At 45.8% G+C, this 26,494-nt stretch overlaps 1 protein-coding gene across 1 annotated transcript in view; it reads left to right on the top strand.

Annotated features, from left to right (window-relative positions):
* PREP (prolyl endopeptidase) overlaps window positions 1-5,945 on the top strand; it is a 114,104-nt gene extending 108,159 nt beyond the window's left edge. The window contains exons 14-15 of the mRNA XM_075554720.1: window positions 2,602-2,758; window positions 5,184-5,945. Coding sequence (XP_075410835.1) covers window positions 2,602-2,758; window positions 5,184-5,478 — 452 coding nt within the window. The 3' untranslated portion in view covers window positions 5,479-5,945. The remainder of the gene's footprint in view (window positions 1-2,601; window positions 2,759-5,183) is intronic.
* The last annotated feature ends 20,549 nt before the right edge of the window (window positions 5,946-26,494 follow it).

Raw genomic sequence — 26,494 nt, forward strand, 5'->3', positions numbered from 1 at the left:
TTTTCTTTCTACTTGAGCCCTTGGTATCAGCTCGTTTTTTTCCCTCTCCCCCACCATCCCACTCTCATGAACCCTTGATAATTTATAAATTTTATTTTCGTGTCTTACGCCATCCGCTGTCTCCCTTCACCCATGTTTCCATTGTCTGTCACCCTGGGTGGGGGGGGGGGTGTTTGGAGAGGGGGGGTGTTGGGGGAAGGGGGTTATAGGTCAATCTCTGCAGTCGGTTCCCCCTTTCTCCCCGCACCTCACCCCTTTCCTCATGGTATCGCTACTCCTATTATTGTTCCTGAGGGATTTCTCTGTCCTGGATTCTGTGTGTCTAGAGCGCCTATCTGTACCTGTGTACATGCTCTTGTCTAGCTGGATTTGTAATATAGAACTGGGGTCATGATAGTGGGGGTCAGGGGGAAGCATTAATGAACTAGAGGAATGTTGTGTGTTTCGTCGGTGCAATACTGCACTCTGGCTGACTCGTCCCTTCCCTGTGACCCTTCTGTGAGGGGATGTCCCGTTGTCTACAGATGGGCTTTGGGTCTCCACTCCAACCCCCCCCATCCCCACCCCCCATTCACATGTTCTGGAATTTTTCACACATTGAGGGCTGAGCCCTGGCAGGGACTGATTTCATTTCTACACTGTTCTGAGGTGGGCTCTGTTGTTATCTCCTTTTACAATGGAGGAAACGGGACAGAGAGGTTACATGACCTGCCTCGTGTCACACAGTGGGGATTGGTAGTGCTGGCTTGTAAGCCTAGTACTTTGAGTTGACTGATCTTTACACCGCTGCATGGCACTGCCTCTAAGTAGCTTTTCATAATTTTTTGCTAGTTAATAAAATTTCACTTTTATAAAATTATTGTATTGTATTCTGGCGGTCGCAGTCTTACAGTGAGCAATTATGGGGACATGGAAGCATTGCCATTGCTTGCTGCTCTGACGTTCAGTGTCACTGAGGTCTTTTGCACACGTGTGCAGGCTCTGCTGTACATTTGTTAGCTAGCCCTGCTAATTGGAGCTATGGAAATACACTTTCTAAAGGAGATCAAATGCAAAAGTTCAATATAATTTGCTTAAATTTGTAAAAGGTATTGTTAAAAAAATCATAAATGGTAAATAATAATTTGGCTCATTCATTCAACAAGTCTTACTGAGTTCCAGGACCCCAAGGGTAGGGCTCGGGGTTCAGTATTGTGAATAACCACTGAGGCAGAACTGGGGCTGGAAACTGTTTTGGGCGAGAGGCAGGAAGAGTTCAGTCCTTTGACCAACTCCTAGATGGCAGCTGCGGTGTTTCTTTCTCTCAGCGCCTCCCCGGCAGCTGCCTTTGGGCCGGGCACACCTGTCCTTCTTTGTTCACTCCCCGCACATTGTCAGCAGGGGGCATGGTCACACCCATTGTAACCACGTACTCACAGCTCTTCCACTAGATTCTGTTTACTCCCTAATATGCCCCCAGGTCTTAATCCAGGCTGATACTCCAGTGCTTGATGAATGAGCCAAAGAAGAGGGCTCATCTAGCGCGGCCTCATGACTTCCTGAAGCCTCTTCCTGTGTCAAGGAAAGGCTTTTAGAATAAGACATGGTGGTCTACCTATATTAATAAGAACTCTCTACTAGATTCTAGGCCCTAAACCCTCTTCTGTCTTGAAATTCTAAGATCTTGAACAAGTCCCTTAACCTCCTTCATCACCAATGGACAGAGGTTGAGATGGGCGTGCAGGACACACATGTTGTTGTTGTTGTTGTTGTTGTTGTTTTGCCAGAAAGCCCTTACTGCTTTTCAGATAGCACTCTGCCACGAAGACCCACTCTGTGGTTAGTGTTGTTGCCACGTGCCACTGAGTCAGTTCCTGTGTGTCCACAGAGCAAAGCGCTGTCCGTTAGGGCAGCCGCTGTGTCAGTCCACCGGGTCTTCGTCTTACCAGCTTTCTGATTCACCATGCATGATGTCGTTTACGGGACTGGGCTCTCCCGACTACACGTCCAAAGTACTAGAGACCAAGTCTCGCCGTTCTCACCTCTAAGATGCATCTGGCGACACAGATTAGTGTGTTCTCTTGGCCGTCCTTCCAACTTCCCATGCCAATGAGGCGATTGAAAATGGCAGGACTCGGGGCCGGAAGGAGCACTTCAGTCCCCAAAGTCAGCACGTTTTACCTTAGAGAGAGTACTAACTCTCTATTATTGTTACCTCAGAGAGAGTGCTAACTCTCTATTATTGTTACCTCAGAGAGAGTACTAACTCTCTATTATTGTTACCTCAGAGAGAGTACTAACTCTCTATTATTGTTACCTCAGAGAGAGTACTAACTCTCTAATATTGTTACCTCAGAGAGAGTACTAACTCTCTATTATTGTTACCTCAGAGAGAGTACTAACTGTTACTGCTGAGAACGTCCCGACCCTCAGAGATGGTGGAAAGGGACAAAAGCTTGGGGGACTTTGGGGGGTGATTTTTGACGGTTTCTTCCCAAGTCCTAAGGAAAAGGACAACCTCGGTTCGGAAGACGTTTAGCTCTGTTTAGTTTGCTGTCCATGTTTGATGTTGATGTTTGATGACGGGCTGACTCATCTCCCTTTGCTGCCTTCGTTTTTCAGCTGCGTGTGCAAATCAGCGTCCTGACCTCTTTGGTTGTGTGATTGCCCAAGTGGGCGTGATGGACATGCTAAAGTTCCACAAGTACACCATTGGCCACGCCTGGACCACCGATTACGGGTGCTCAGACATCAAGCAGCACTTTGAGTGGCTGATCAAGTAAGGTTTAATTCCTATTGGCACCTAGGTGTTCTAAGTCCTTTGACATGATCACACGGGACAGGCAGAGGTGAGGAGGAAACCTCTCTGTCTGCCATGTTGTACTCTGAGCTATAAGTGTGCTGAGCTAATTCTAACGATGTCCTGCCAAGATTCCCTTTCCCCTACTTTTGAAACCAACACTAATCTAAGCATTGTTCTGAGAGGGCTTTGCAGATGGAATTCAGGTGACTAATGGTGTGCCCTGAGGACAAGGAGATTATCCGGGATTGCCCAGGTGGCTCTGTCTACTCACTCACATGAGCTCTTGGAGGCAGAGGACTTGACCGACACCCCCCACCCCCGCCACGCCCCCATTGCCGACTTGGAAGAGGAAAAGGACGGGGCTTCTAAAAGCTGAGGAAAACCTCAGCTGACAGCATGGACTGAATTCCACCAACAACCTAAATGAGCCTGGAAGCAGATTCTTTGAAGTCTCCCTAATCGGCACCTTGATTTCTGTCCGGTCAGATCCGGAGCAGAGAAGTAGCCAAGCCAACCCGGACCATTGATTCACAGGCCGCTGGGTGGTAAATCCGTGGTGATCTGTTGAGGTGGCAGGCGGGAACTGATACCAAATGTGCTGCGAAGAATCGAAACTCCAGGGGCGCAGAGTCTGAATCGTCTTCACGGCAGCGTCTCTAATAGAGCAGCCATGCCGTTGCTCAGACCCCCCGCCCCCGGAACAGTGCCTATGCTAATCCCTTTATCTCTCTAGAGACAGGGGAAGAGAAATGTTACCTCGCTGTTACACAATTTGAAAAATCAAAGTCCCATTCTTAAAGTTACAGCAGCCTGGTCTTACTACATCTTGAAGAGATCCTGTAGTTCTCGTGGGAACACGGGGAGAGTTCTAACTGGTGTTTCCATTCCTAAATCAACAAATCAGAAAATAAAAAGAGAAACGTAAGCCAAGTACAATTTACCTTCTCGGGATAACCATATATATTTGGAACTACAAGTCCCATCACTGAAAGATCTTGCCTCTTCAAGTGCTTCAACCAGGGGAAGGGTCAGTGGGAAAACGGCCAGCGGTTAGAGTCCTGGGACCTTGCAATTAGCAGCGCAGTTCGCCACCCCCCTGCCGCCAGGGCTCCTGAGATTTTCAGGACTTGAGCTAAACTCTTGTTGGCTCTTCACCGGCTTTACCTCCCACATGAAAGTATTTTATTACTGTTGTTTTGATTTAATCAGCGATGTTTACTGTACAAGAAGCCTGCATCTTTGCCCCTCTCTCAGTAAAGTATAAAATTTTTATTTTAAAAAAACCCGTTAATCTCTCAAATCAAGGAGTTTTATTTTCCAGTTGAATTTGCCCTTTATGGCCAGTTCTCCACATACAAGCTCAGTTAAGACGATTGAATTTTTTGAGCTGGATACTTTTTAACGGCTCATTTCTCTTCTCTAGGGAAAATGTGTATTGTTACTTTTAAATGCAGGGTAGCCTGACTGACATATTGGTAAAAACTGAACATTTGAGGTTCACATTGCAAATTAACTTACTCCCCTTGAGTTAAGTGTAGAGACAGACGCCCAGCTATCTCTCTCGATTTCTGTCAGCATTGTTTACTTCAGACCTACTTTTATTCCAAAAACTTACTGACTGACTCTGGGAACATGCTGACCTTCCGCCTCAGAAGACGCCTCCTCAGTTAACTTGTTCTCGTCACTGTCAAGCGGTGAAGGCCAGGGCCAGGTCTTCCTGGGTTCCGGGCCAGGACCTGAGGCCCAGAGAGGACACGAGGTCTCCCTCACGTGGTAGAATTGAGCCTGGAAGAAAGATTGTATTGCTGTTCAGAGACAAAACACTGATTTGCCTTACAGATCTCAAGTCTTCAACAGCAAAAAGGGTTGCACTTAACATACATCAAGGGATATACAATCAGTGTTTTTAAAAGTCAATCACTAGTCTGCTGGATAAACCAAAACCCAAACTCGGTGCCATCTAGTTGATTCGACTCACAATGACCCTGTAGGACAGGGTAGAACTGCCCGTGCGAGTTTCTGAGACTGGTACCACTCCTACGGCGTCTAGTCACTAGAAATCCTGGTGGCGTAATGGAGTGGCTGGTGATTTCAAACTGCCGACCCATGGTTAACCGCTACGCCACCAGGGCCTCTAGTCCGCTGGTAGCAGGTGAGAAATTTCGTCTAGAGATGATTGAAATGCTCAACTGAAGGCAGTAAGTATGCATATAGTTGTGTCATGCCCTTCTGAGACTGTGTGCTCCCTTGCCCGCCTGGCCTGAACGTCAGTCACAGCCGTAGCTGCTTACATGCACGTTCCTGCAGTGCTCGTTCCGGTGAAGTTAGGCTGCTAGGCTTTGCCCCAGTGGACACACTGACCTTTGACGTCCAGCCTCATGAAGGTTCCTTTGCCTTTCAGGTATTCTCCTTTGCACAACGTCAAGTTGCCAGAGGCAGACGATGTCCAGTACCCATCCATGCTCCTCCTCACGGCTGACCACGATGACCGCGTGGTCCCGCTTCACTCCCTGAAGTTCATTGCCACTCTGCAGTACATAGTGGGCCACAGCCGGAAGCAGATCAACCCCCTGCTCATCCACGTGGACACCAAGGCGGGCCATGGGGCCGGGAAGCCCACAGCCAAAGTGATAGAAGAGGTCTCAGATATGTTTGCGTTCGTAGCGCGGTGCCTGGGCATCGAGTGGATCCAATAAAGGGCGTGCTCAGCTCACCTGCCTGCCACGGACAGCTCAAGGGCTCTGCCACCGTCACAACCGAGACACCCTGACCGCGCTGGCCACCCACACGGACACTTCTGCCCGCACAGGCTGCAGTGCGACAGAACTTGTGTGGGGATTTTATCTTTTTTTAGGTTTCTCCTTTTTAGCAAGCCCTTGGAGTTCCTTTTCCACCCCTGTCCAGGCACAGGTTTTTAAAAAAGAAAAGGGGGGGGATGGGTTTGTTGAAGGCATGTTTGATTCAATAGCAGAGTGGCAGCCAACATATTGTGGGTCCTAGCTGGCTGAAGTCAGAGCCATAGTTGGATACCTTCATATTTAACCTGTCAGTGGAGCTTGCTTCTTTCTATATCATAACCTACATATCTTTAAGTTAATGTGAGGCCCGTTCTCATACAGAAAGACTCCTTGGCAACAATAATAAATGCTATTTAAGAACGAAAGGCTGTGCTTTGGGTTCCTTTGTGTTGAGGGCCAACTCAAGAAGCGTTCTCCTCCCAGAAATGAAGCATCCTGTCACATGGCCACGAGGTACCGCCCAGGCCGTGCCAGTCACAGAATGTTGGCCCTGGGGAGGAGACGGGCTCCTCCACTCCACCCCTCTGTTGACAGATGATGAATGTGGCCCTCATTTCCTTTGTGAGAATTCATACCCAACTCGTCCCAAGGAGTTGGAGATTGAAGAAGCCCCGAATGTCCAACTCTCCAACATGCTTCTCTGCTCCATTGCTCTCCCACTCCTCCCTTGAACAGATTCCCCCACATTTCTGCCCCACAAGAATGCATGAAAGTTGAGGAAATGTCTCGTGTGGTGCTATAGGTGCTGTTCAGTTCAAAAGCCAAAGGTCAGTCAAAGGTAAACTGGGTCCACAAGACACGCTCAGTTCCTGCCTCTTGCTGCCACCACCCCTGCTTCCCAGAGGGCTCATTTTGTATGTCATAGAATGGCATTGCAGGCAGACCTTGTTTACAATGACTCACAGTTGAATCCTATTGGCCTCTTCCTCCTCCTCACCAGACCCAGGCAGGGAAAGATCGTTTGGTAGGAGTTAGGTTGATGCAGTGGTGTAATCAGTTAACATATAGAACAGATACAACAATCTCTTCTCCACCTCTGGACTGTTTCTGCACGTGTGACGTGGGGCCTCTGGCAGGAGTTCCTGTAGACATTGCCCTCCTCCTAATCTTGATAGGCCCCTTCAGAATCAGCGTTCTTCTCTCAGCTGTAGCATGTCACTCCTTACATCCATGACAAGTAACCACCAAGATAACCACGGAACAAAAGGTGTGACCCGATTCACAGCCTCTGCTCAAGTCAGATCTTAATCTCATCCTGTTCCTGATTGGGAACAGACAATTCACTCCAAAATGGAACTAAAGCCACAGGTATATGACATCCGAATGATATCACATAAGGGATTGTGGCTGGAAGGGCCATATTAATTGAATACAACTCATAGCTTCTCAAGCAGGCTAGCTGGCTAGAAGGGAGCAGCTTGGCCAGCTGAGTCTGCTAAAGGCCCATTTGGATGCCTGCTTTCCAAAAGCAGTGGAGCTGGCCTAGAAGTGTCAGGTTATTCACTCATCTTCCTGAAAACTAGAATCCCTTGACTAAGAAACTAAGAGACCACATCAGTGAACTATATCTATCCAAGCTTATCTGACAATCAATCAAACACGTCTGCATTTCCCAACCTGTTTTTCCTTCACAAACTGCTTTCTGAAATAGAAATAAAACCGAAACTCACTGCCATGAAGTCGATTCCAACTCATAGCAACCCTGCAGGAGAGGGTCGAACTACCCCTGTGGGTTTCTGAGACTAACCACGGGAGCAGAAAACCTCCCTTCTGCCCACAGAGTGGCTGGTGGGTTGAAACCTTGTGGCGAGCAGTCCAAAGCATAACTACTAGTACCGGGGTTCCTTTAAAAGTTTTGTGCATTAATGAGTTTGGAAGTCAATGGATTCAGCAAAGGGTTAAGAATTCCAAACAGACTGCCATCAACTAGATGATTCCGTGACCCTGTCAGACCTAGTAGAACTGCCCTAGTAGAAATTACAGCATGGGGTTCCAATGCTGTGATTCTTTACAGGAGTAGAAAGCCTCATCTTTCTTCCAAGAAGCTGCTGGTGGCTTTAAACAGCTGACCTTTACTTGATTGCACATTGGACTGCTAACAGTATACAACCATGGCTCCAGCAAAGGGACAACCCGTGCACAACAGAACAAACCACTGATCGGTCCTGGGCCATCTTCCCAATTGTTCCTATTCCTGAGACAGTGGTTGCAGCCAGTGTGTCAATCCATCTTGTCTAAGGCCTTCTTCATTTTCACTGCCCTCTCCTTTACCAAGCATGACGTCTCTCCTGAGAACACGTCAGCAAGATGAAGTCTCTTCATCCTTGCCAACAAAGAGCAGTCCAGCTGTGCTTCTTCCAATAGAGACCTTTCTATCCTTTCAGCTGCCCATGGTCCTTTCAATTCTTGTCCTGCACCACAATTCAAATGCATCAATTCTTCAGTCGCCCTTATTCACTGTCCAACTTTCACGTGGACGTGAGACAAAAGTACCATGGCTTTGGGAAGAGTGCCTTAGTCGTGAAAGTAGCATCCTTGATTTTCAACACTCGAAAGAGATTTTTGCAGCAGATTTCTCCAAAGGGCTGGGGAATGGGGGGAAGGAAAGAAATATGCCCCCGTCCTCTCAATTTTAAGTTACAGGACCTTTCAGAGCTTTAGTAATGTCAATGTGGTCAGGAATCTTTGTTGTTGGGTACTCTTTCAATTGATTACAACTCACAGCGATCCCAGGGAAGAGTAGAACTGTTCTAGCGTGTTCCCGGGGTTGTCATCTTTATGGAAGCAGATGCAGGTCTGTCTTCTGTGGAGACTGGTGGATTCGAACCACCGTTCAGTCAGTTCCCGGGGTTGTCATCTTTATGGAAGCAGATGCAGGTCTGTCTTCTGTGGAGACTGGGTGGATTCGAACCACCGTTCAGTCAGTTAGCAGACAAGCACTTAACTGTGTGCACCACCAGGGGTCCTTCGTGAACCTTTAAGAAGGATATGTTGTTGTAAGTAGGGTGTTGTCAATTTGGTTCTGACTCATCACAACCACAGTACGACAGAACCAAAAATCGCCCAGTTCATCCTTCCAGTCTTGGCTGTGTTTGAGGGCATTGGGTCAATACATTTGAATTGCGGTGCTGGACTGCTAACAGGATAAATACAACTGCCTTGTAAGAAGTAAGGACAGAGTGCTCCTTAGAGGTAGGGATGGAAAGCCTTCCTCTTACACACTTTGGATACGTCCAGCGAGACCAGCCCCTGGAAACACACATCATGTTTGGTAAAGCGTAAGGGCGGCAAAATAGAGACAGATCCTTGACAAGACGGAGGGACACCATGGCTGCATCAGTGAGCTCCGGCATAGGAGCAACTGTGAGGGCGGCACAGGAGTGTGCCCTGTTTCTGTTGTGTGTAGGGTCACTGCGGGTCCGAGCCGATTCAATGTCACTGAACAACCACAGAGGAGCCCCTGGTGGTGTACTGGTCACGCATGGGGCTGTGGTCTGCAAGGTCACCAGCAGCTCCACAAGAGAGAGATGGGCTTTCTGTCCCCACAAGGAGTCACTCTCGGACACTCACAGGGGCAGTCCCACCCTGTGCTATAGGGTCACTGTGAGTCAGCATCAACTCAATGGCAGTGAGCGCGGAGCCCTGGTGGCACTGTAGACTAGGCATTAGGCTGTTCACCACAACATTGGCAATTTAAGACCATTAGCCACTCCCTGGGGGGAAAAGATGTGCCTGGCTGTTCCCACAAAGCTTTACGATTTCCCAAACCTTAAAGTGAGTCAGAATTGCCTGGATGGCAGTGGACTTCCTACAAAGTGCCTTCACCTGTAGAAAATTGTTTTCTAGATTTAATAGAACATTCCACGGACCCAATAACGCGGGCTTTTCCAGGTAGGTTCTAATATATATATATATATATATATATATATATATATATGTTCTTCCTTGACTTCACAAGTTTGTGACCTGAAATTAGACACACCTCTTTCTACCCAGCCTAGCACGTCAAGCCATGCTTAATTCAAATATTTGATTTTTACCTCCTGGAATCATGCTTTCTACAACAGTTAGTTTAAAATAAGCATTGTACTTACTGTGCTGTTACTGGACATGTGATTCACTGTAACCCCTCTCAAGAGACAGCCTGGCCCTGGCTAGCAGTGCATTCTGAGACTGACATCGCCATCTGCCTGGCCGTGTCACTGCTGATCAGCATGGAGGGAGAAAAAGCCAACGAACTGCCTTTGCTGGACAGAAGGCTGAGTCGTACCCGCACAGCCTCGCCTCGCGTCCCACTGAGGTCCACAGAAGAGCAGAAGTTGTAAGTCCGGCGTGTAGGCTCTGACTTTCAGGTAGAGAGGCCACTCAGGCTTGGGCCCAACTCTCAATTCTGCCAGTTTTAGCCGGCAAGGATGAGAAATAAGTAAGGTAATATGCCTAGCATACAACCGACCTCCAATTTTGAGTTCCGATTCCCAAACCTATGTTCATAATTCAGTTGTAGGGGGACATGTGATCCCACGAACCTAAGGTCAATTTTTAAGCCCTAAACATTGGATGTGAAAATTGAGGTTGGCCCCCTTCCCTATCTCAGGGAGTTTTTTCTTTTAGATGTAACCTTCCTCTCTTCCTTGTCCCCTTTCCCCTCCTCCCCAAAGAAAAGCCTTGTTGGTGATTTGGAAAAAACTGCAGACAGTACAGGCAGCCTGACTGGCTTTACACAGGGCTTTATTGAACGTGCCATCAATCATCTGTTTCTTGCTTTCATGAGTGGTGGTGAGTCACATTTATCATGCTTAATATGCACACACCTGGAATATGTAAAACTGGGTCATTTGTCACATTTAGACATTACTCCCACTGAAGGTTAAGTGGGATGTTTCCTAGGGCTGATGTAACAAAGTCCTCCTACAAGGCAGGTGTCTGTAAACAACAGAGGTGAAGGGCTCTCTCTCTGCGGTTCTGGAAACCAGCCATCTGAAACCAGGGTGTCAGCAGAGGCAAGTTCTTTCCGAAGGTCCTAAGGGAGCAGCCTTCCTTTAAATGTCCCTCCTCACTTTGGGGGTTGTAAGCAATCCTCAGCATTCCCTGGCTTGTCGCTGCACCACTGCAAGCTCTGCCTACATCTTCATCACCACACCCCCGGCGTCCTCTGTCCCTCTCCTCTGGAGGGACACCAGCCACTGAATCCAGGTGCAGAGCATCCCCTAAAGCCAAGGTGATCTCATCTCGAGAGTCTTAGTTTAGTCTATCTGCCAAGAGTCAATTTCCAAATCAAGCCACATTCTGAAGTTGTTGATGACCTTGAGTTTGCTGAGATGACATGTCAATACCAGTCAAACCACAAGGTTTACCCCTAACTGCTGCTGCTAGTTTGCAAAGGTGATTTTATCTAAGGAAGACTGCCTCTTTCTCATGAATGTCTGTTTCCATCTATTGGGTTTGCCAGTCTAGGCAATTCCCCAGGGCACATCAGAAGAAGGGACAATGAGGCAAACAAAGTCGCAGCAGTCCATTGACACACCCCTGCCAGAAATCCAAGCTGGGTCCAGAAGAGGACCTGACACAAAGAATATCATTTCTGATGTCAGGTGGATTGTGCTGAAAGCAGAGAATACCAGGGAGATGTTTAGTGGTGTTTTATTGACTATGCCAAGGCATTCAACTGTGTGGACATAACAGACTATGGACAGCCTTGAGAAGAATGGGAATTCCAAAACACTTCACTGTGCTCGTGAGCACTTGCAAATGAATTGTGCGAACAGAACAAGGGCAGACTGCATGGTTTAAAATCAACGAATTTGTGTGTGGCCAAGTTGTATCCTCTCACCATTCTTGTTCAACCTGTATGCTGAGAAAATTGTCAGAAAAGCTAACATATTAATAAGAACGTGGCTTCGGGATTGGAGACGTTTATTACAACATGCAATATGCAGATGACATAACCTTGCTTGTTGAAAGTGCGGAGGACTTGAACACTTGCTGAGGAAGATGAAGGACTGCAGCCTTCAGTATGGACTATGACTCAATGTAAAAAAGACCAAAGTTCTTGCAGCGGGACCGCTAGTCAACCTCCTGATAAACGGAGAACAGGCTGAAGTTGTCTAGGATTTGTCTTGCTTGGATCCACAATCGGTGCTCATGAAAGCAGCAGTCGAGATCGAAAGGCTAGTTGCACTACATCAATCTGCTGCACCAGACCTCTTTAGAGCACTGAAATGCACAGATAGTACTTTAAGGACTAAGGCGTGCCTGTCACAAGCCATGTGTTTTCAATGGCCTCATAGGCAGGTGAAGGTTGGATACTGCATAAAGAAGGTCCAAGAAGAATCAGTGCATTGGAATTGTGGTCCCAGAGTGCTCCTTAGAAGGAAGGAGGGCAAGACTCCACCTTATGTACTTTGGACATGTTGCCAGGAGAGCCCAGTCCCTGGAGACGGACACCATGTTAGGTAAAGTGGAAGGACGGGCTGAAACAGGAAGGCCCTCAGGGGTTGGAGCCACTCAGCAGCTGCAACAAAGGGCTCACACAAGGAAACAATTGTGAGGATGGCACAGGACCAGACAGGGTGGTTTTGTCATGCATCGGAAGCTGTGGTTCAGAACTAACCCAATGGCCCCTAATAACCTCCCCTACTAGCCCCCCCCCCACTATATTGAATTAATCATTAGAGAAGAGTGAATGCCATGGTATGTGAACTCTGCCTCGTGGAAATAGCAAAGCCATGGCAATGAAATGCAGAGAAAACGGAGCAGATGCATCTGCATGGGAACCACCCGGAATAGACGCCTGGAGAATTGCAGTGTCAGGCAGGCAGGCAGGTGACAGGGAGCCCCAGAGATAGACGCGCATGTATCAGGCTTGGGTAAAGAGGACAAGGACTATTTTGAGCAGCGGTCCTTAAGTGGAGAGCTCACATCATGGGGCCAAACTGTTCCCTGTGCCCCTCTTGTGTGTTTATTTACTCCTGTAGTTCAGATGCCAGGCCTGCTGATACCACGGACTCAAAATAGAGCCTTGGGCGCACTTGCACCGCTTCACTCTGCTCAGAAGCCCCGAGGCCTCTGCAGACACAGTGGGTCTGTAGCACCCGGAGGTCAGGAGGGGTCAATGTGCGGGGGGGCTCCCGTCCCACAGGGCCAATGATGGAGAAAGTCGTTGTTTGCTCTGCTGGGCGTGAGAAAAAAATCGCATGTGTAACTTGCGCTGGCGGCCACTTCTGGGAGATATTCATGCCAAATTAATGTAGAAATTAAACTAAACACCTGGATATTAATGAATGATTAGTGAAGGATTTACATGTATTGGCAGTTTTTCTAAAAATAGTTTATTGTCTTCTGGCTCCAAAATATTGAAGGCTTTAGTCAATATGGAAAGAAAGCGCTTGCGGGCTTTTTGAACAAGGATTCAAACTAAGATGAACGCCAAAGCACTTGGTCTTAGGTTCTCTTTTAGGAAAAAACCGTGTGAGAAATACAGGTATGTGTCAGCTTGATATTTCATTCTATAACCTGGCCACATATACACACAAGATCCCATAAGGCTTTTGTGCTGTTTGTTGTTGTAAAGGGAAGAGCTCTCCTTTGGTTCACTTGGTACCCCTAGGGGGTCTTAAAAACCCCAAATTCAGACTCGGGAGCACTGGGCTGCAAGCCAGGATATAGGCAGACAAGGGAGATGGCCTGGCCCTGGGCATGGCCTCTCAGGCTTTATCTGGGAGAGGCAGCGGGCAGGTGGGGGCACATTCTGTTACCTCCTAGCTGGCTGCTTCTCCCTCCACCCCCTTCAGCCCCTCTCAGCCACATCCACTGCCAGCTGTTCCTTCATCCGTTCAAGCTGCCCCAGCCTAAGCGGTAGCAGCAACACAAGGACACGCCCATAATGTTTGTTTCATAACACTTTATTTGCATACAATTCACATATCATATAATTCAAGAGTTCAATCACATCAAGAAGAATTTTTTAAAAGAATCAATTTTAGAATAATTTCTTCAACCCTGGGCTCATCATTATTAGCTCCCCATTTCCCCAACCTCCCCTGTTGTAGCCCCAAGAAACCATCAATCTGCTTCCTGCCTCTATAGATGTACGCTTCCCAGATTTCACATACAGAAAACAAGCAAACATCAAAGAGACTAACAAGAGTAGTGTTCATACAAGATCCAAATCACTGAACATCCTATTTCACAGGACGCATTGTGGGCACAAAGCTACACCTACCTGGACAGGAAAGTAGACAAAAAGTATTGCTACAAAACCTTAGAAATGTTGATTGTTACACAAAAATATCCAAATGTGCAGCAGTTGTCCCTCGGCCACTCCTCTATCTTGGTCTGTCCACGTCTGCAGGAGATGCTCCCATCTCGACGATCCTTCCCCAGCGAAGTCTGTGCTCTTAGATTTCCATCGTGCCAAGCCTGAAATTGGGCATCTGGAAGGGACTTATATCCCCTTCAAATGTTCTTTAACTTTGGGGAGCAAAAAGGAAGTGTGAAGGGGAAGGGTCAGGTCTCTCTGGTAGATGGGGTTAAGTTCTTTCAGGATAGCCCCTGCAGTCATTAACAAATGGGGTGTATGTTAGACAGGGTTCTCTAGAGAAACAGACCAGGACACTAATAATTTTATATATATTTATATCAATAGATAACATAAAAATAAATAGGTTACTATAATGCTGTAAAATGGCTCAGTGCAACTCATTTCTGTGAGACAGTTAATACACTGGCAGTCCTTCAAGCCTTGAGGGCCACTTCAGGCTATCCGGCCACAGGCAGCAAACAGCAAGGCTGGCCACCAACAGTCAGCCAGATGACAAGGTCAGACAGTCCCCAGCTCAAGAGATGTATACTCAGTAGCGTGGCGAAGCAGGTCTTGAAGGAACCTCACATTACAGTAACACAGTCCACGGGTTAGGTGTCCCACAGGTAGTGCAGCTTGCAAATTGAGGCAGCTAGTTAAGTCTCAGTATAAGTCCAGACATAGTAACCATTAGCCTTATTGTGGCAGTTACATAATCTCCTGTCAACTTGCAAAAGGTGGTGTCTCGCCTGTCAATCAGGTCATAGCTGATGAGGCCTCTGTGTGGGCATGGCCTTCTCCTGGGGATTCTGGGAACTCCTATCTTGGAAGTGGGATACACACTCTGCTTCGTCTTCCTGTTGACAAGACACATGAAGCTACATTGATGGAGACAGAGCCTTGGAGCTGCAGAGGCCACGTGGAGACCCAGCAATGAGATGCGTCCACTGCCACTGGCTCTATGAGATCTTCTACTCACTTGCCGGTGATCTTCCTGCATTCAGCATCATTGTATAAGTTGCATGAGACTAAAGAGCAATTTATGGATTAGTCTGACACAGACTTATGGACTTGATCTGGACTGGGCTGGGATGTTTTCTTAATATACAACTACTCTTTATATAAAACTCTTTCTTATACACATATGAGTGTCTCTGGATTTGTTTCTCTAGTTAACCTGGACTAACACGCTTATTTTTAAAAGATAACAAATATATGAAATTTAATGTTCAAGTTAAATGTAAAATGGGAACTACAATTTTTTTCTTCAAAAAATAAAGGAGGATGGCATTTAATCAGAATCCTTTTAGAGTAAGCATGTCTGTCCTTCCACTTCTATAGGTCTTTTGGATTTTGCAATTAAACATATGCGGGAAATTCTGGCAGAAAGGTTGTAGATGGTGGACGGAGGAATCAAGGTGTATTGGTTTCCCCTCGATTCCTCGGCCTTGAATGAGAATCACCTCAGCATCTGACCCTTTCTCAGGCCTACAGGTAATTCCTTCACCTCCTCTTCCTTCATAATTTCTAGTGTCAAACTTTTTATTTTTAAAATATCAAGAAAATATTAAACTCACGGCTGTTGAGTTCATTCTAACACAGACAAAACCATGATTAAAGAATGCAATCTCTTATAGGTGAATACCCTTCTCTTTTAGATATCGAGGAAAATATAGATGTTGGAATCAGTTGTTTATCTCAGATCCAGACTGTACAAAATCAAAGAAAACATTTTAAGTAAACCAACATACAATTAATTTAAAATGTTAATATTTTGCTATTAAATATATTTAATTATTGTTACCTGGATTCTACAAGTTTGGTAAGCTCCACATGAAGGAGCTGTAAGATTGTGGGAGAAGCAGCCCAGGGCTACCTGGGTTGCCTAACTCCTACTGTGCGGAGCATTTCGTTTGGGCAACCAGAGCGGTTTCCTAACATGCTGGATAATTACAAAGCGCCCAACCGCATTGCATTCTTATTTGTTTGGACTGTATTTTGGAAGAATTCGGGGCATCTCGTGGAATTAAACAAGACATCTAAAAATAGAGACTAAAAATTAAAATGCTTCAAAGGTGTCGAGATAGTGTTAACAAACACCTAGATAAACTGCTAACGGAGAGCTAAATATGGTCCTGAGCCCACTCGCCCCTGAGTGAACCTGGATAAGTAATCTACACTGCAGGAGCCTCGGCTTCTTCAGCTGCAAAGCAAAAATAATACTACAGACCTCAACGTGCTCTTATAAGATGGATTTAATGAACTAATGATTTCCCTAAGATAGTTCCCTAAGAACTAAAGATAGCTCTTCTCATTTTGCTGCCCCTCCCCCCTTGCCCCCAACCCCCACTCCTTCCTTTTAGAGCTCTGTTTTAGACTACAGTCTGGTCTGTGCGTTACGAGGCCAGTCCATCTGCCCTTTGAGGGTAACACTTGTCAGCCATCGCCGGGCTCCATCAAATTGGCCATTTCCCCTTGCTCCACAGTTTGTTCATCCTGATCTCAGGTCCCTGATAGCCCTCTTTCTCCCAGCATCTCAGAATCTCTTCAGTGGAGCATTTACGGACCTCTGGGGCTCCTGTGGGAGGGAATACCTGGCCGGTAGGCAGGTTATCAGGTTGAACTGCTAACCGAGAGGTTGGAGGTTTGGGTCTACCTAGAGGAGCCTGAGGAGAAAGACCTGGTGACGACGTCCCTAAATTAGCCATTGAAAGTGCTGCGGAGTCCAGTTCTACTCTGACACATACCGGATCACCGTGAGCCAGACTCACATGCACTTCCTTGGGGGTACTGGTTTGGGGGACTGCCTTCCTCATGCAGATGGGAGGGGGGGTGGTCTGGAGGTGCCTCATTACCATCTGTCAAGCAAGCTTCTCTTTCCGGGTTGCCACATGGCAGGTGTGCCAACCAATGGACATTGACATCCTCTGTGAGATTCCCTTCACTTTGGCTTTGTCCTCACCTGTTTCCCATGGCTCCTCTCTCTGGACATCAGTCCAAAGGGGATGGGGTCAGACTATGTGTGTCTTACTGCCTGCCCTCGCTCTATTCCCCCACCTCCTGTACCTGCTCCATCTACGCTATGTTCTACACTGACCTCTCACTATCCTTGTCCTTCATTATGATCCAGCTCACCAGGATGGGCTCTTGTTAGGTCAGCGGTTCTCAACCTGTGAGTCAAGACCCCTTTGAGGGTTGAACGACCCTTTCACAGGGGTCACTTGATTCATAACGGTAGCAAAATGACAGTTATGAAGAAGCAACGAAAATAATTTTATGGTGGTGGGGGGGGAGGGGGAATCACCACAACATGAGGAACTGTATTAAAGAATCTTGGCATTAGGAAGGTTGAGAACCACTGTGTTAGGTGAAAAGAAATTCTCTCTCTGCAAACCTTGGCTTCCAAAACAAATGCTTTTCTGCAGATCCAGAAGTTGGACTCTGACATTAAAGACTGAATCTTCCTCTTTCCCTCCTCCAATGGCAATCCTAATCCCCACTCAAGCAGACAGTCTTGTTAGAGAATGTGAATCTAGACTCTCGTGTACTTCAAAGGCCACACACCTCTCCAGAATGCGACATTTGCCCGGAAACAGCGTCTCTCTCCATCTCAACTGTTCCTCTTTGCGGATTAAATCAGGTTGACCAGTTCCCCTCAAAGGAATTGCGTCAACCAGGGACTTGGTGAAAGTGGTGCTAGGCACAGGATAGGTGAGGGGTGAGACCAGCTGCTGTGGTGCTTTTTACCTTGCTGCATCATAGAAGCAGGTTCAAACACAGAAGCAGGTTCTAACATAGAAGTATGATGTTCTAACATAGAAGTATGATGTTCTAACATAGAAGTATGATGTTCTAACATAGAAGTATGATGTTCTAACATAGAAGTATGATGTTCTAACATAGAAGTATGATGTTCTAACATAGAAGTATGATGTTCTAACATAGAAGTATGATGTTCTAACATAGAAGTATGATGTTCTAACATAGAAGTATGGTGTTCTAACATAAAAGTAGGTTCTAACATAGAAGTAAGTTCTAACATAGAGGTAGATTCTAACACAGCTGTAGATTCTAACATGGAAGTATGGTGTTCCAACAGAGAAGTAGGTTATAACATCGAAGTAGGTTCTAACATAGAAGTAGGTTATAACATAGAAGTATGATGTTCTAACAGAGAAGTAGGTTCTAAGACCACTGCATCAAATCCTTGAGTCTCCTTCCCTTTTAACACAGTTACCAAAGACAATGCATTCCTCATTGTAAGAACTTCAGGACAGATTTTCAAATCTCTCATTAAAACACACGCTCATTTGCTACCATCAGTTCTTCCCCCACCTTTAAAAGATTCTGCGCATTCTTGTTCCCAATTCTAGAAGATCTGGTGCAAACTTCCAACAGTTACACCAACAGTTCATAATTCTAGAAGATATGTTGCAAACTTCCTTACGCCAACAACCAGTTGATCCGGCTCCTTTGGAAGCGCAATGCTGTAGGCAATGTTGAGATGAGAAGCGAGGGCAACCCAAGCCTCCTTTCAAACTCGTAAGGAATCAAGAGACAGGAGATGAGCCACTACATAATTAGCTACAAACCGTGACTGGGGTACAAAATAGGACAAAAGCCCTCACAGTGGTTTCCAAGGGCCCTGTTTCATGTGTGATATCTGATAGGTCACTGTTATGGATGACACTGTGTTCTCCCCAAAACAACCTTTGTTGGAATCCTTATCCGGATATCTGGAAATCTAAACCCATGTGAAAATAGGGGTTCTTTGTTATGTTAACGAGACCACATCAGTGTCAGGTGTGTCTTAAACCTGTTTACAGTTGAAGTATAAAAAGAGCAGAGAAGCAGAGACGAGCTTGGGTGGGAAGGGGGAGGGGAGCTAGCTGTCATGTGGAGCTGTCCAAGGAACCCCAAGAAACCAGAGAAGCTCGGGCCTGGATTTCCCTTCCTTAACAAGGTGGACAGAGAGCCCTCCCATAGAGGCAGCACCTGAATTGAGACAGCTGGCCTCCTATAGAGAGAGGAAATACATTTCTGCTTTTGAAAAGCACTCCCTCTGGTATTGCTAAGTGCTAAGAAATCTAAGGTAGTGACCCTGAGGCCATGTGTTGGGAAGGGAGGTGGCAGCTAAAGTGGCCCCCGTGGAACTGAGCTCTCTGCCGACCCTACACATGCTGAAGTGCTGAAAAGCAGGGAGGTAACTTTGAGGACCAAGTTTTGCCTGATGGAGGCATGGCATTTTCAATGGTTTCATGTATGTGTGAAAGTCAGATGTTGAATCAGGAAGATAGAAGAAGAACTGAGGCATTTGAATTACAGTGCTGGTGAAGAAGATTGGAAGTACCGTGGACTGCCCAAAGAACAAACAAACCTGGCTTAGAAGACGTACAGCCAGAATGCTCCTTAGAGGCGAGGTTGGCAAGACATGGTCTCACATACTTTGGACCTGCTGTCAGGAGAGACCAGTCCCTGGAGAAGGCTAGCGTGCTTGGTCAAGTAGAGGGCCAATGGCAAAGAGGAGGGCCCTCAAGGCCAAGTACTAACACCGTGACGGCAATATGTGCTCGGGATAGACCCCGCAGTTCTGTTGTACAGAGATCATTATGGGTCAGAAAGGACTCAGTGACACCTAACAGCATCAGCTACTACTAAACCACCTCAAACCTGACTGTCGCCATCCAAGTGCACTGCCGTCTAATCAAGAGGTCGGCGTGCCTACTAAGAACGAACACTACGTGTACTTCTCCATGACAAGAGCTGGTTAGACGCTGGGCGCAATAGAAATACATTAACAACCATTGAAACTTGGCCCGGTTTGATGTGGTATTTTGAGTTGCTGACTGAGAACAGACATGTGCTGTGGGAACTTAGTAAGCAGGGGTGGTGGGTAAGTTTACTCTCCTGTCACGAAACGTGAAACCACATCCAGTATGTCCGTCCAGATGGAAGGCAGAGAGAGGCTGGAGAGAGGGTGTCGCTGGGCCTGGATGAAGAACAGCGCCACGAACCAAGGAGAGCTGGTAAAGGCTCGTTGTTAAATCAAAATAGGGAGAAAATTAACAACTGGAAACCACAGACATTCTTAAACGTTGTTGGAGTCAGAAACAATTGGGTATTTGATAAGCTTTAGATGAATTCTTGAGAACAGGAGCTAAGCGAGTCAATAACTAAAGCAGAGTCAATAACTAAAGCAAGATACAACATAAAGCAACCCAGGTTTTGAGTATAAAAATATGACTAGGAGCTTGGACGTGAAATTAGATCCACTCCAAGAAGACCTCTGATTTCACATCATGTGCCAGGAGCTGGCAAAGCCCCATCTGGACACAACTCTAGACCTGGAATGTGACCATAGAATTCTGCACTTTACTCCATTGTACTATAATTTGGCAGACACGAGTAGTCTGCTTAGAAAACTGTTGCTAAGCCCAAGACCTGGAAAAGGTACATTCCAGGGCCAGTGTGTGAAGTCTAGCTAGTCCTGTTCTGGAGAAGAGACTCTGATTTGGATATTTTGTGTTCCTCTAAGTCCACTCTTGTCAAAGCTACTCCCACAGTGACCCTAGAAGACAGTAGGACTTCCCCCGAGGGCCCCAAGCCTGTCATCTTTATGGAATCAGACTGCCGCCTCTTTCTCCCATGAAGTGCCTGGTGGATTCCAGCCACTGGCCTGTCGGTTAGCAGCCTAGTGCTGACACGTGGCAGCAGTCGGACTCCGCTATGCCTGCGTGCACCTGGACAGATTAGTGTGGCTCACCATTCACAGCCAAGAGCCCAGAGAATCTGAAGCAAGAGGCAACAATCAAAATCCAAAAACCATAAAAGAAAGTGAGGAACTGGGATTTAATTGACAATGTGTGTCTGGAATATGGCCAAGGGAAATTCTTGCCACCTATGAGGGGGGCTTCACAAAGCTCATGGAAAGATGGAATTAAAGATAGTGTTATTTTTCCTATTAACTTTTTAAAGTCCTTTCGGATCAAATGGAGAGAATATGAAAGAGGAAATCTGAGATGCAAAATAAAGTAGAAATGATAGCATATTGTTGCCCAATCTGAAGATGGACAGAAAGAAGCAGGTAAAACGTGAAGGACTCAGTGCCCTGGCCTCAGCTGTCTCGTGCCATCGCTACACATGACTGCCAGGAACATGGGTCCATGGAACACGCTGGGATGAGGACAAAATTCAGAAAAGCTTTCTTGGCTCTGCCATCCGAGAAGGCAGAACATTACTTATACGTGATTGCTTCTCCATTGAATACAACTCTTTAAAGGAAGAAAATGTCAAGACCTGGCATCCAGGGTCCAGGCCGTCCTGCCAGAGTGAAGGAGTGATGAGGCAGATAGCTGCGGTGACGGCCCGGGAAGGCAAAGCTTGGCAGGGTCACCGGAGCCAAGGGCAGAGTTCTACAGATCAAGGGCCTGGGCGCAAGAGAAAAGATGACCTCGTGGCTAGAAGACGGAGGGAGAACGTTGAGAAGGACTTGAAGTAATCCTTGAAATAATCTTCCTGCCATGCAGGTCACCTCTCTCAAACTCGGTTTCTGTACCTACCAAGAGAGGAGCTTAGTTCAGGCAATTCTGATATCAGATGCACCTTAAACATTTCATTTCCTAATAACAGATCAGGGTCATAGGAAAGCAGAAGCAGTAAGTCCAGGTGAAACTATCGCACGGGACGATTTTGTTAGAGAGGCCACCTTCAAAGCCATAGAGCATTTGGAGCAAACAGCCAGTGCCGTTATTGAACAAGCAAAAGACTCTTTGGAGGTGATTCGATGGGCTCAGGAGGAGGAGTCTACAAAGTGAAACAAAAGTTGTATAAAGTCTTACTGGATGGAAAGAAACTAAAATGAAGGGGAAAATATAATTTGGGGCCTATATTTTTAAAAATTCATATTCAATATCTTTCCAAATTGCATTAGTTTTAGTGATAGAAGAATAAATGCAAATTTTTTCTTTTTTTTTTAAGTTGTGAGAACACTTTAAAGCATTTCAAAGATGTGGGGGCTGTTGGTTAAGTTTTGGATTACTTACCACAAGATCAATGGTTCAAAGCCACCAGCAGCTTCATGGCAGAAAGATAAAATGATTGGCTCCCATAAAGTCGTAGCGCCTCAGAAAGCCTGTATAGAATGATGACTATGCATTGCGATCAACTCCATAGCAGTGAATTTTTGGATTTGTTTTTTTGTCATTTTATTGGAGGCTCATACAACTCTTAACACAATCCATACATACATCAACTGTGTAAAGCACATTTGTACATTCGTTGCCCTCATCATTCTCAAAACATTTACTCTCCAGGTAAGCCCCTGGCATCAGCTCCTCATTTTTCCTCCTCCCTCCCTGCTCCCCTCTCCCTCATGAACCCTTGATAATTTATAAATTATTATTTTGTCATATCTTACTTGTCCGACGTCTCTCCTCACCCACTCCCCTGTTGTCCAACCCCAGGGAGGAGGTTATATGTAGATCCTTGCAATCGGTTCCCCTTTTCTACCCCACCCTCTCTCCACCCTCCCAGTATTATTGCTAGATGTGATCATTTATCTAGTTCAAAGGAAGCAAGAGCTCTTAATTTTCCTTGCACCCAGCCCTTAAGGAAGTTTGAATAAATGCGACAAAAGGAGCAATTAACAACCAGGCACAGGTGGGTCCTTCAAACAAGCACTGTGACAAATAATACTAATAATGCTTAAATAATAATAGTCAAAGTTGAGGAAGGGCAAATAACTCCCAGTTGAAGACAAACGAAGAGCTTACATGCTAGCCCTTGAAGCTGTCTTTGCTTTGAATGTTAGTGCATGTTTATAGGTGGTTTAGTGACGCTCCTGTGCCTTCACGACTACAGCACTTCCAAACGGAAAGAAATGGCAATAAGGGTGCGTCAAGCATCTTCCACTTGTGAGAGCTCTAGCTCTTGTTCCTTGAGAAGGATATGCCAATTATCTGGCACTTACCGTCGTTAGTTATCTTCCTGATGCCTCCATCTCACTCCTGTCACCTTTGCCAAAGGCCATCAATAAGAATACGATGCCAGTCTTTCTCTCCAGTGTTGCGCTCTATTTGAAGTCACCGCGACAGGCAGCTGCCCCAAGCCAAGGAGTCCCCTAAATGTTTAATGAAGCAGGAAAGGAATTCTTCGCTTGTAATGCAGACCCACTATGGTCTCAAAAGATCAACTGCGTTGTTTGAAACTGGGGGTAGAATGCTGAATATTTAATAAGCACCACAATATTCAGCTCTGTGAGGGGCCATCTCGGGGTCAGGTGATGGCTGCCTGCTGCTCCCTACAATTTCAGAGCTCCTCGGTTTTCTTCAAGGTGGGAGAGCTCAAGGCTGAACTCGGACAGTTGGCAGTAGCACTCTGTAGCACTGGACGTAGAAGCAGAAAGAAAAGCTAGAAGTCACTCGTCTTTGCTAGGAAGCGATGTGAAGGATTTGTACTAGCCTTGCAGGAAGAAGAGTTCACACTAGCATTTCTTGCCACTGCTCAAAAAGGTGGGGAAGAATAATGGGGGGCAGGAAGAGGAAGCTATCAAAATCCTTGTTGTGAATTTATTGGGGGAGAGAATCCAGTTGATTCAATGATTTACTTGTGATATTACATGGGATGATCCTTGATAAAGAACAAGTACCTTTGTGAGTAAGGACTTTAGAAAGCCAATTGCCACCTATGTGATTCATAGCAACCGGACAGAACAGAGCAGAACTGCTCCATAGAGTCTCCAAGGCAGTAATCTTTGAGAAGTCAGACCGACACAAATTCCTCCCACAGAGCCATGGGTGAGTCGGAACTACCTGTCGTTCTTGGTTCGCAATCCATCACGGAATTACTGTGCTCCATCAAGGTCCTCTTAGCCAGCATCAATCTCTAATTGATTTAGAATTTCTGCAGCAATACAGATGAGAGGCAATAATGATTTGGGCAGTAGATAGCAGTAGAGCTAGAGCCATGAGCATTTGCTGATTGATTGGCGATAGAATACAAATGAAAGAAAATGAATCTAGGATGCCTCCTACATTGTTAGCAAGGACATGAAAATAATGTTTGCTGAGATGGGAAAAGGAATGAGGGGTATGTTAGTCCGGTTGACTAGAGAAACAAATCCATAAACACTCAAATGTATATGTAAAAAGAGGCTTTTATAAAAGAGCAATTGTATATTGAGAAAATACCCATCCCTGTCGAGATCAAGTTCATAAGTATGATATTAGTCCATATGTCCCATACTAGTCTATAAATTCCTCTTCAACTCACACAACACATGCAATGATGCTGAATGCAGGAAGATCACAGGCCACTGGGTAGAAAGTCTTATGGGTCTGGTGGCAGTGGAAGCATCTCAGCCCTGGCAGGGGTCTCCACATGACTCCTCCAGCTCCAGGGGTCTAGCTCCATCAGCGTAGCTCCATGTGTTTTGTCAGCAGTAGAGTGTGGGTCTGGCCTCCAGTGAGCTATTTATCTCTGTAGTGCCGCCAAATGAGGTCATCAAGCTGCCACCTAATTGACAAGCTAAACTCCACCCTTTCACTCTATTTAAAAAATAATAATTTTATTGGGGGTTCATACAACTGTTATCACAATCCATCCATTGTGTTAAGCACATTTGTACATTTGTTGCCATCATAATTTTCCAAACATTTTCCACCCCCCTTTTTAGTTGGCTACCATATGTAGCCCTGGATTTGATCTGGCCCCTGCCATAATGCCTGGAATTCACCCCAGGGATGTGTGTACAGTACAGTAGCTTTTCCCTATGCCCATTTTGCATGTTTAAGCTTATCTCAGCCGACTTATGTTGTAGTGTCCTTTTGTATTAGGCTTACTTTGCTTAGTATAATTTCCTCCACTTCTTCCCATGAGGCGATGTGCTTCATTTGTTCATCACTGCTTTTTAGGGATGCGTAGGACTCCATTGTATGTGTGTACCACAGTTTTTTAATCCATTCATCTGTTGGTGGAAATTTAGGTTGTTTCCAACTCCTTGCAATTGTGAACTGTGCCACAATGAACATTGGAGCACAGATGGTTTGTTTCTTGCCTCTTCTAGGTATATGTTCAGTAGGGGGATTACTGGGTCATATGGTAGCTCAATTTCCATGTTTTATATATCGCCAAGTTGATTTCCATAGTGGCTATACATACCTACAGGTCCACCCGCAGTGGATGAGAGCTCCTATCTCACCACAGCCCTCCAACACTTGTTGCTTTCTGATTTTTTTTGAATTGGCCTACCTTTGAGGGTGTCAGGTGGTACCTCATTGTTGTTTTAATTTGCATTTCTCTTATGGCTAAAGATCGCGAACATTTTCTCATGTTTAGTGGCCATTCAGATTTCTGTCCTTGTGAAACTTCTGTTGACGTCCTTTGCCCACCTCCTCAGTGGACAACTGTTTTTTATTTTTCCTTTTTGGAAGCTAGCAGAGTATGGTAGATTTTAGTGATAAGGTCTTTGTCTGATGTGTCATTGTTAAAGATGTTTTCCCAGTCTGTGGACTCTCTTATTACTCTCTTGGTGAATTCTTTCAATGTACACAAGTGTTTTATCTTCAGTATATCCCATTTGTCAATTTGTGCCTCCTCTGTGTTTGTCTCCTTCCCTGTTTCTGATAGCCTGTGTATTGCCTGTGCCAAAGTTCTCAAGTTGATCCCAATTCCCTCATTGATGGCCCTAATAGTTTGGGGCCCTAATAGTCTGTGATCCACCTTGAGTTTATTCTTGTGCATGGAGTGAGATATGGTTCTTGCTTTATTTTTCTGCAGGTAGATATTCATTTTTTCCAGCACCACTTGTACAAGAGGGTATCTGCTTCCCATTTGATATTTTTGGGGCCCTTATCACAAAGATCAGTTGTCTGTATGCTGATGCCTTTACTTCTGGGTTTTCTGTTCTTTTCCCTTGGTCTGAGTATCTGTCATTGTACCAATACCATGCAGTTTTGACCACTGTGAATGTATAATGTGTGCTAAAGTCAGGTAAAATAAGCCCTCCCACGCTTTCCTACTTCAGGAGTTCTCTGCTAATTCTGGGCTTCTTCCCTCTCCATATGAAGTTGGTAATGATTTTTTCCAATTCTTTGAAGAAAGATGATGGTAATTGTATCGGGATGGCATTAAACTTATATAGTGCCTTGGCTGTAACTGACATCTTAACTATATTGAGTCTTCCAATGCACGAGCATGGGATATTCTTCCATTTGTTGAGGTTGCTCTTGGTTTCTTGTAATAGTGTTCTGTAGTTTTCCTCATATAAATCTTTTATTTGTTTTTTCAGTCAGGTATATCCCTAGATATTTCCATTTGTGCTTGGCTATTGCGAAGGGTACCACCTTTTGGATCCTCCTCGCCTGTGTATTTGTCGGATGTGTACAGCAGTCCAATAGACTTCTGTTTGTTATCTTGTACCCTGCCACTCTGCCATATTTCTCTGTTGCTTCCAATACTCCCCTTGTGGAGCTTTTGGGATTTTCTATATACAAAATCATATCTGCAAATAATGACAGTTTCACCTCTTCCTTCTCCAGGCGAATATCTTTGATGTCTTTTCTTTGCCTTATGCTGTTAGCTAAGACCTCCGGTATGATGTTAAATAAGAGTGGGGAC

The sequence above is a fragment of the Tenrec ecaudatus genome, chromosome 7, assembly GCF_050624435.1.
Source record: "Tenrec ecaudatus isolate mTenEca1 chromosome 7, mTenEca1.hap1, whole genome shotgun sequence".
Classification (NCBI taxonomy): Eukaryota; Metazoa; Chordata; class Mammalia; order Afrosoricida; family Tenrecidae; genus Tenrec; species Tenrec ecaudatus.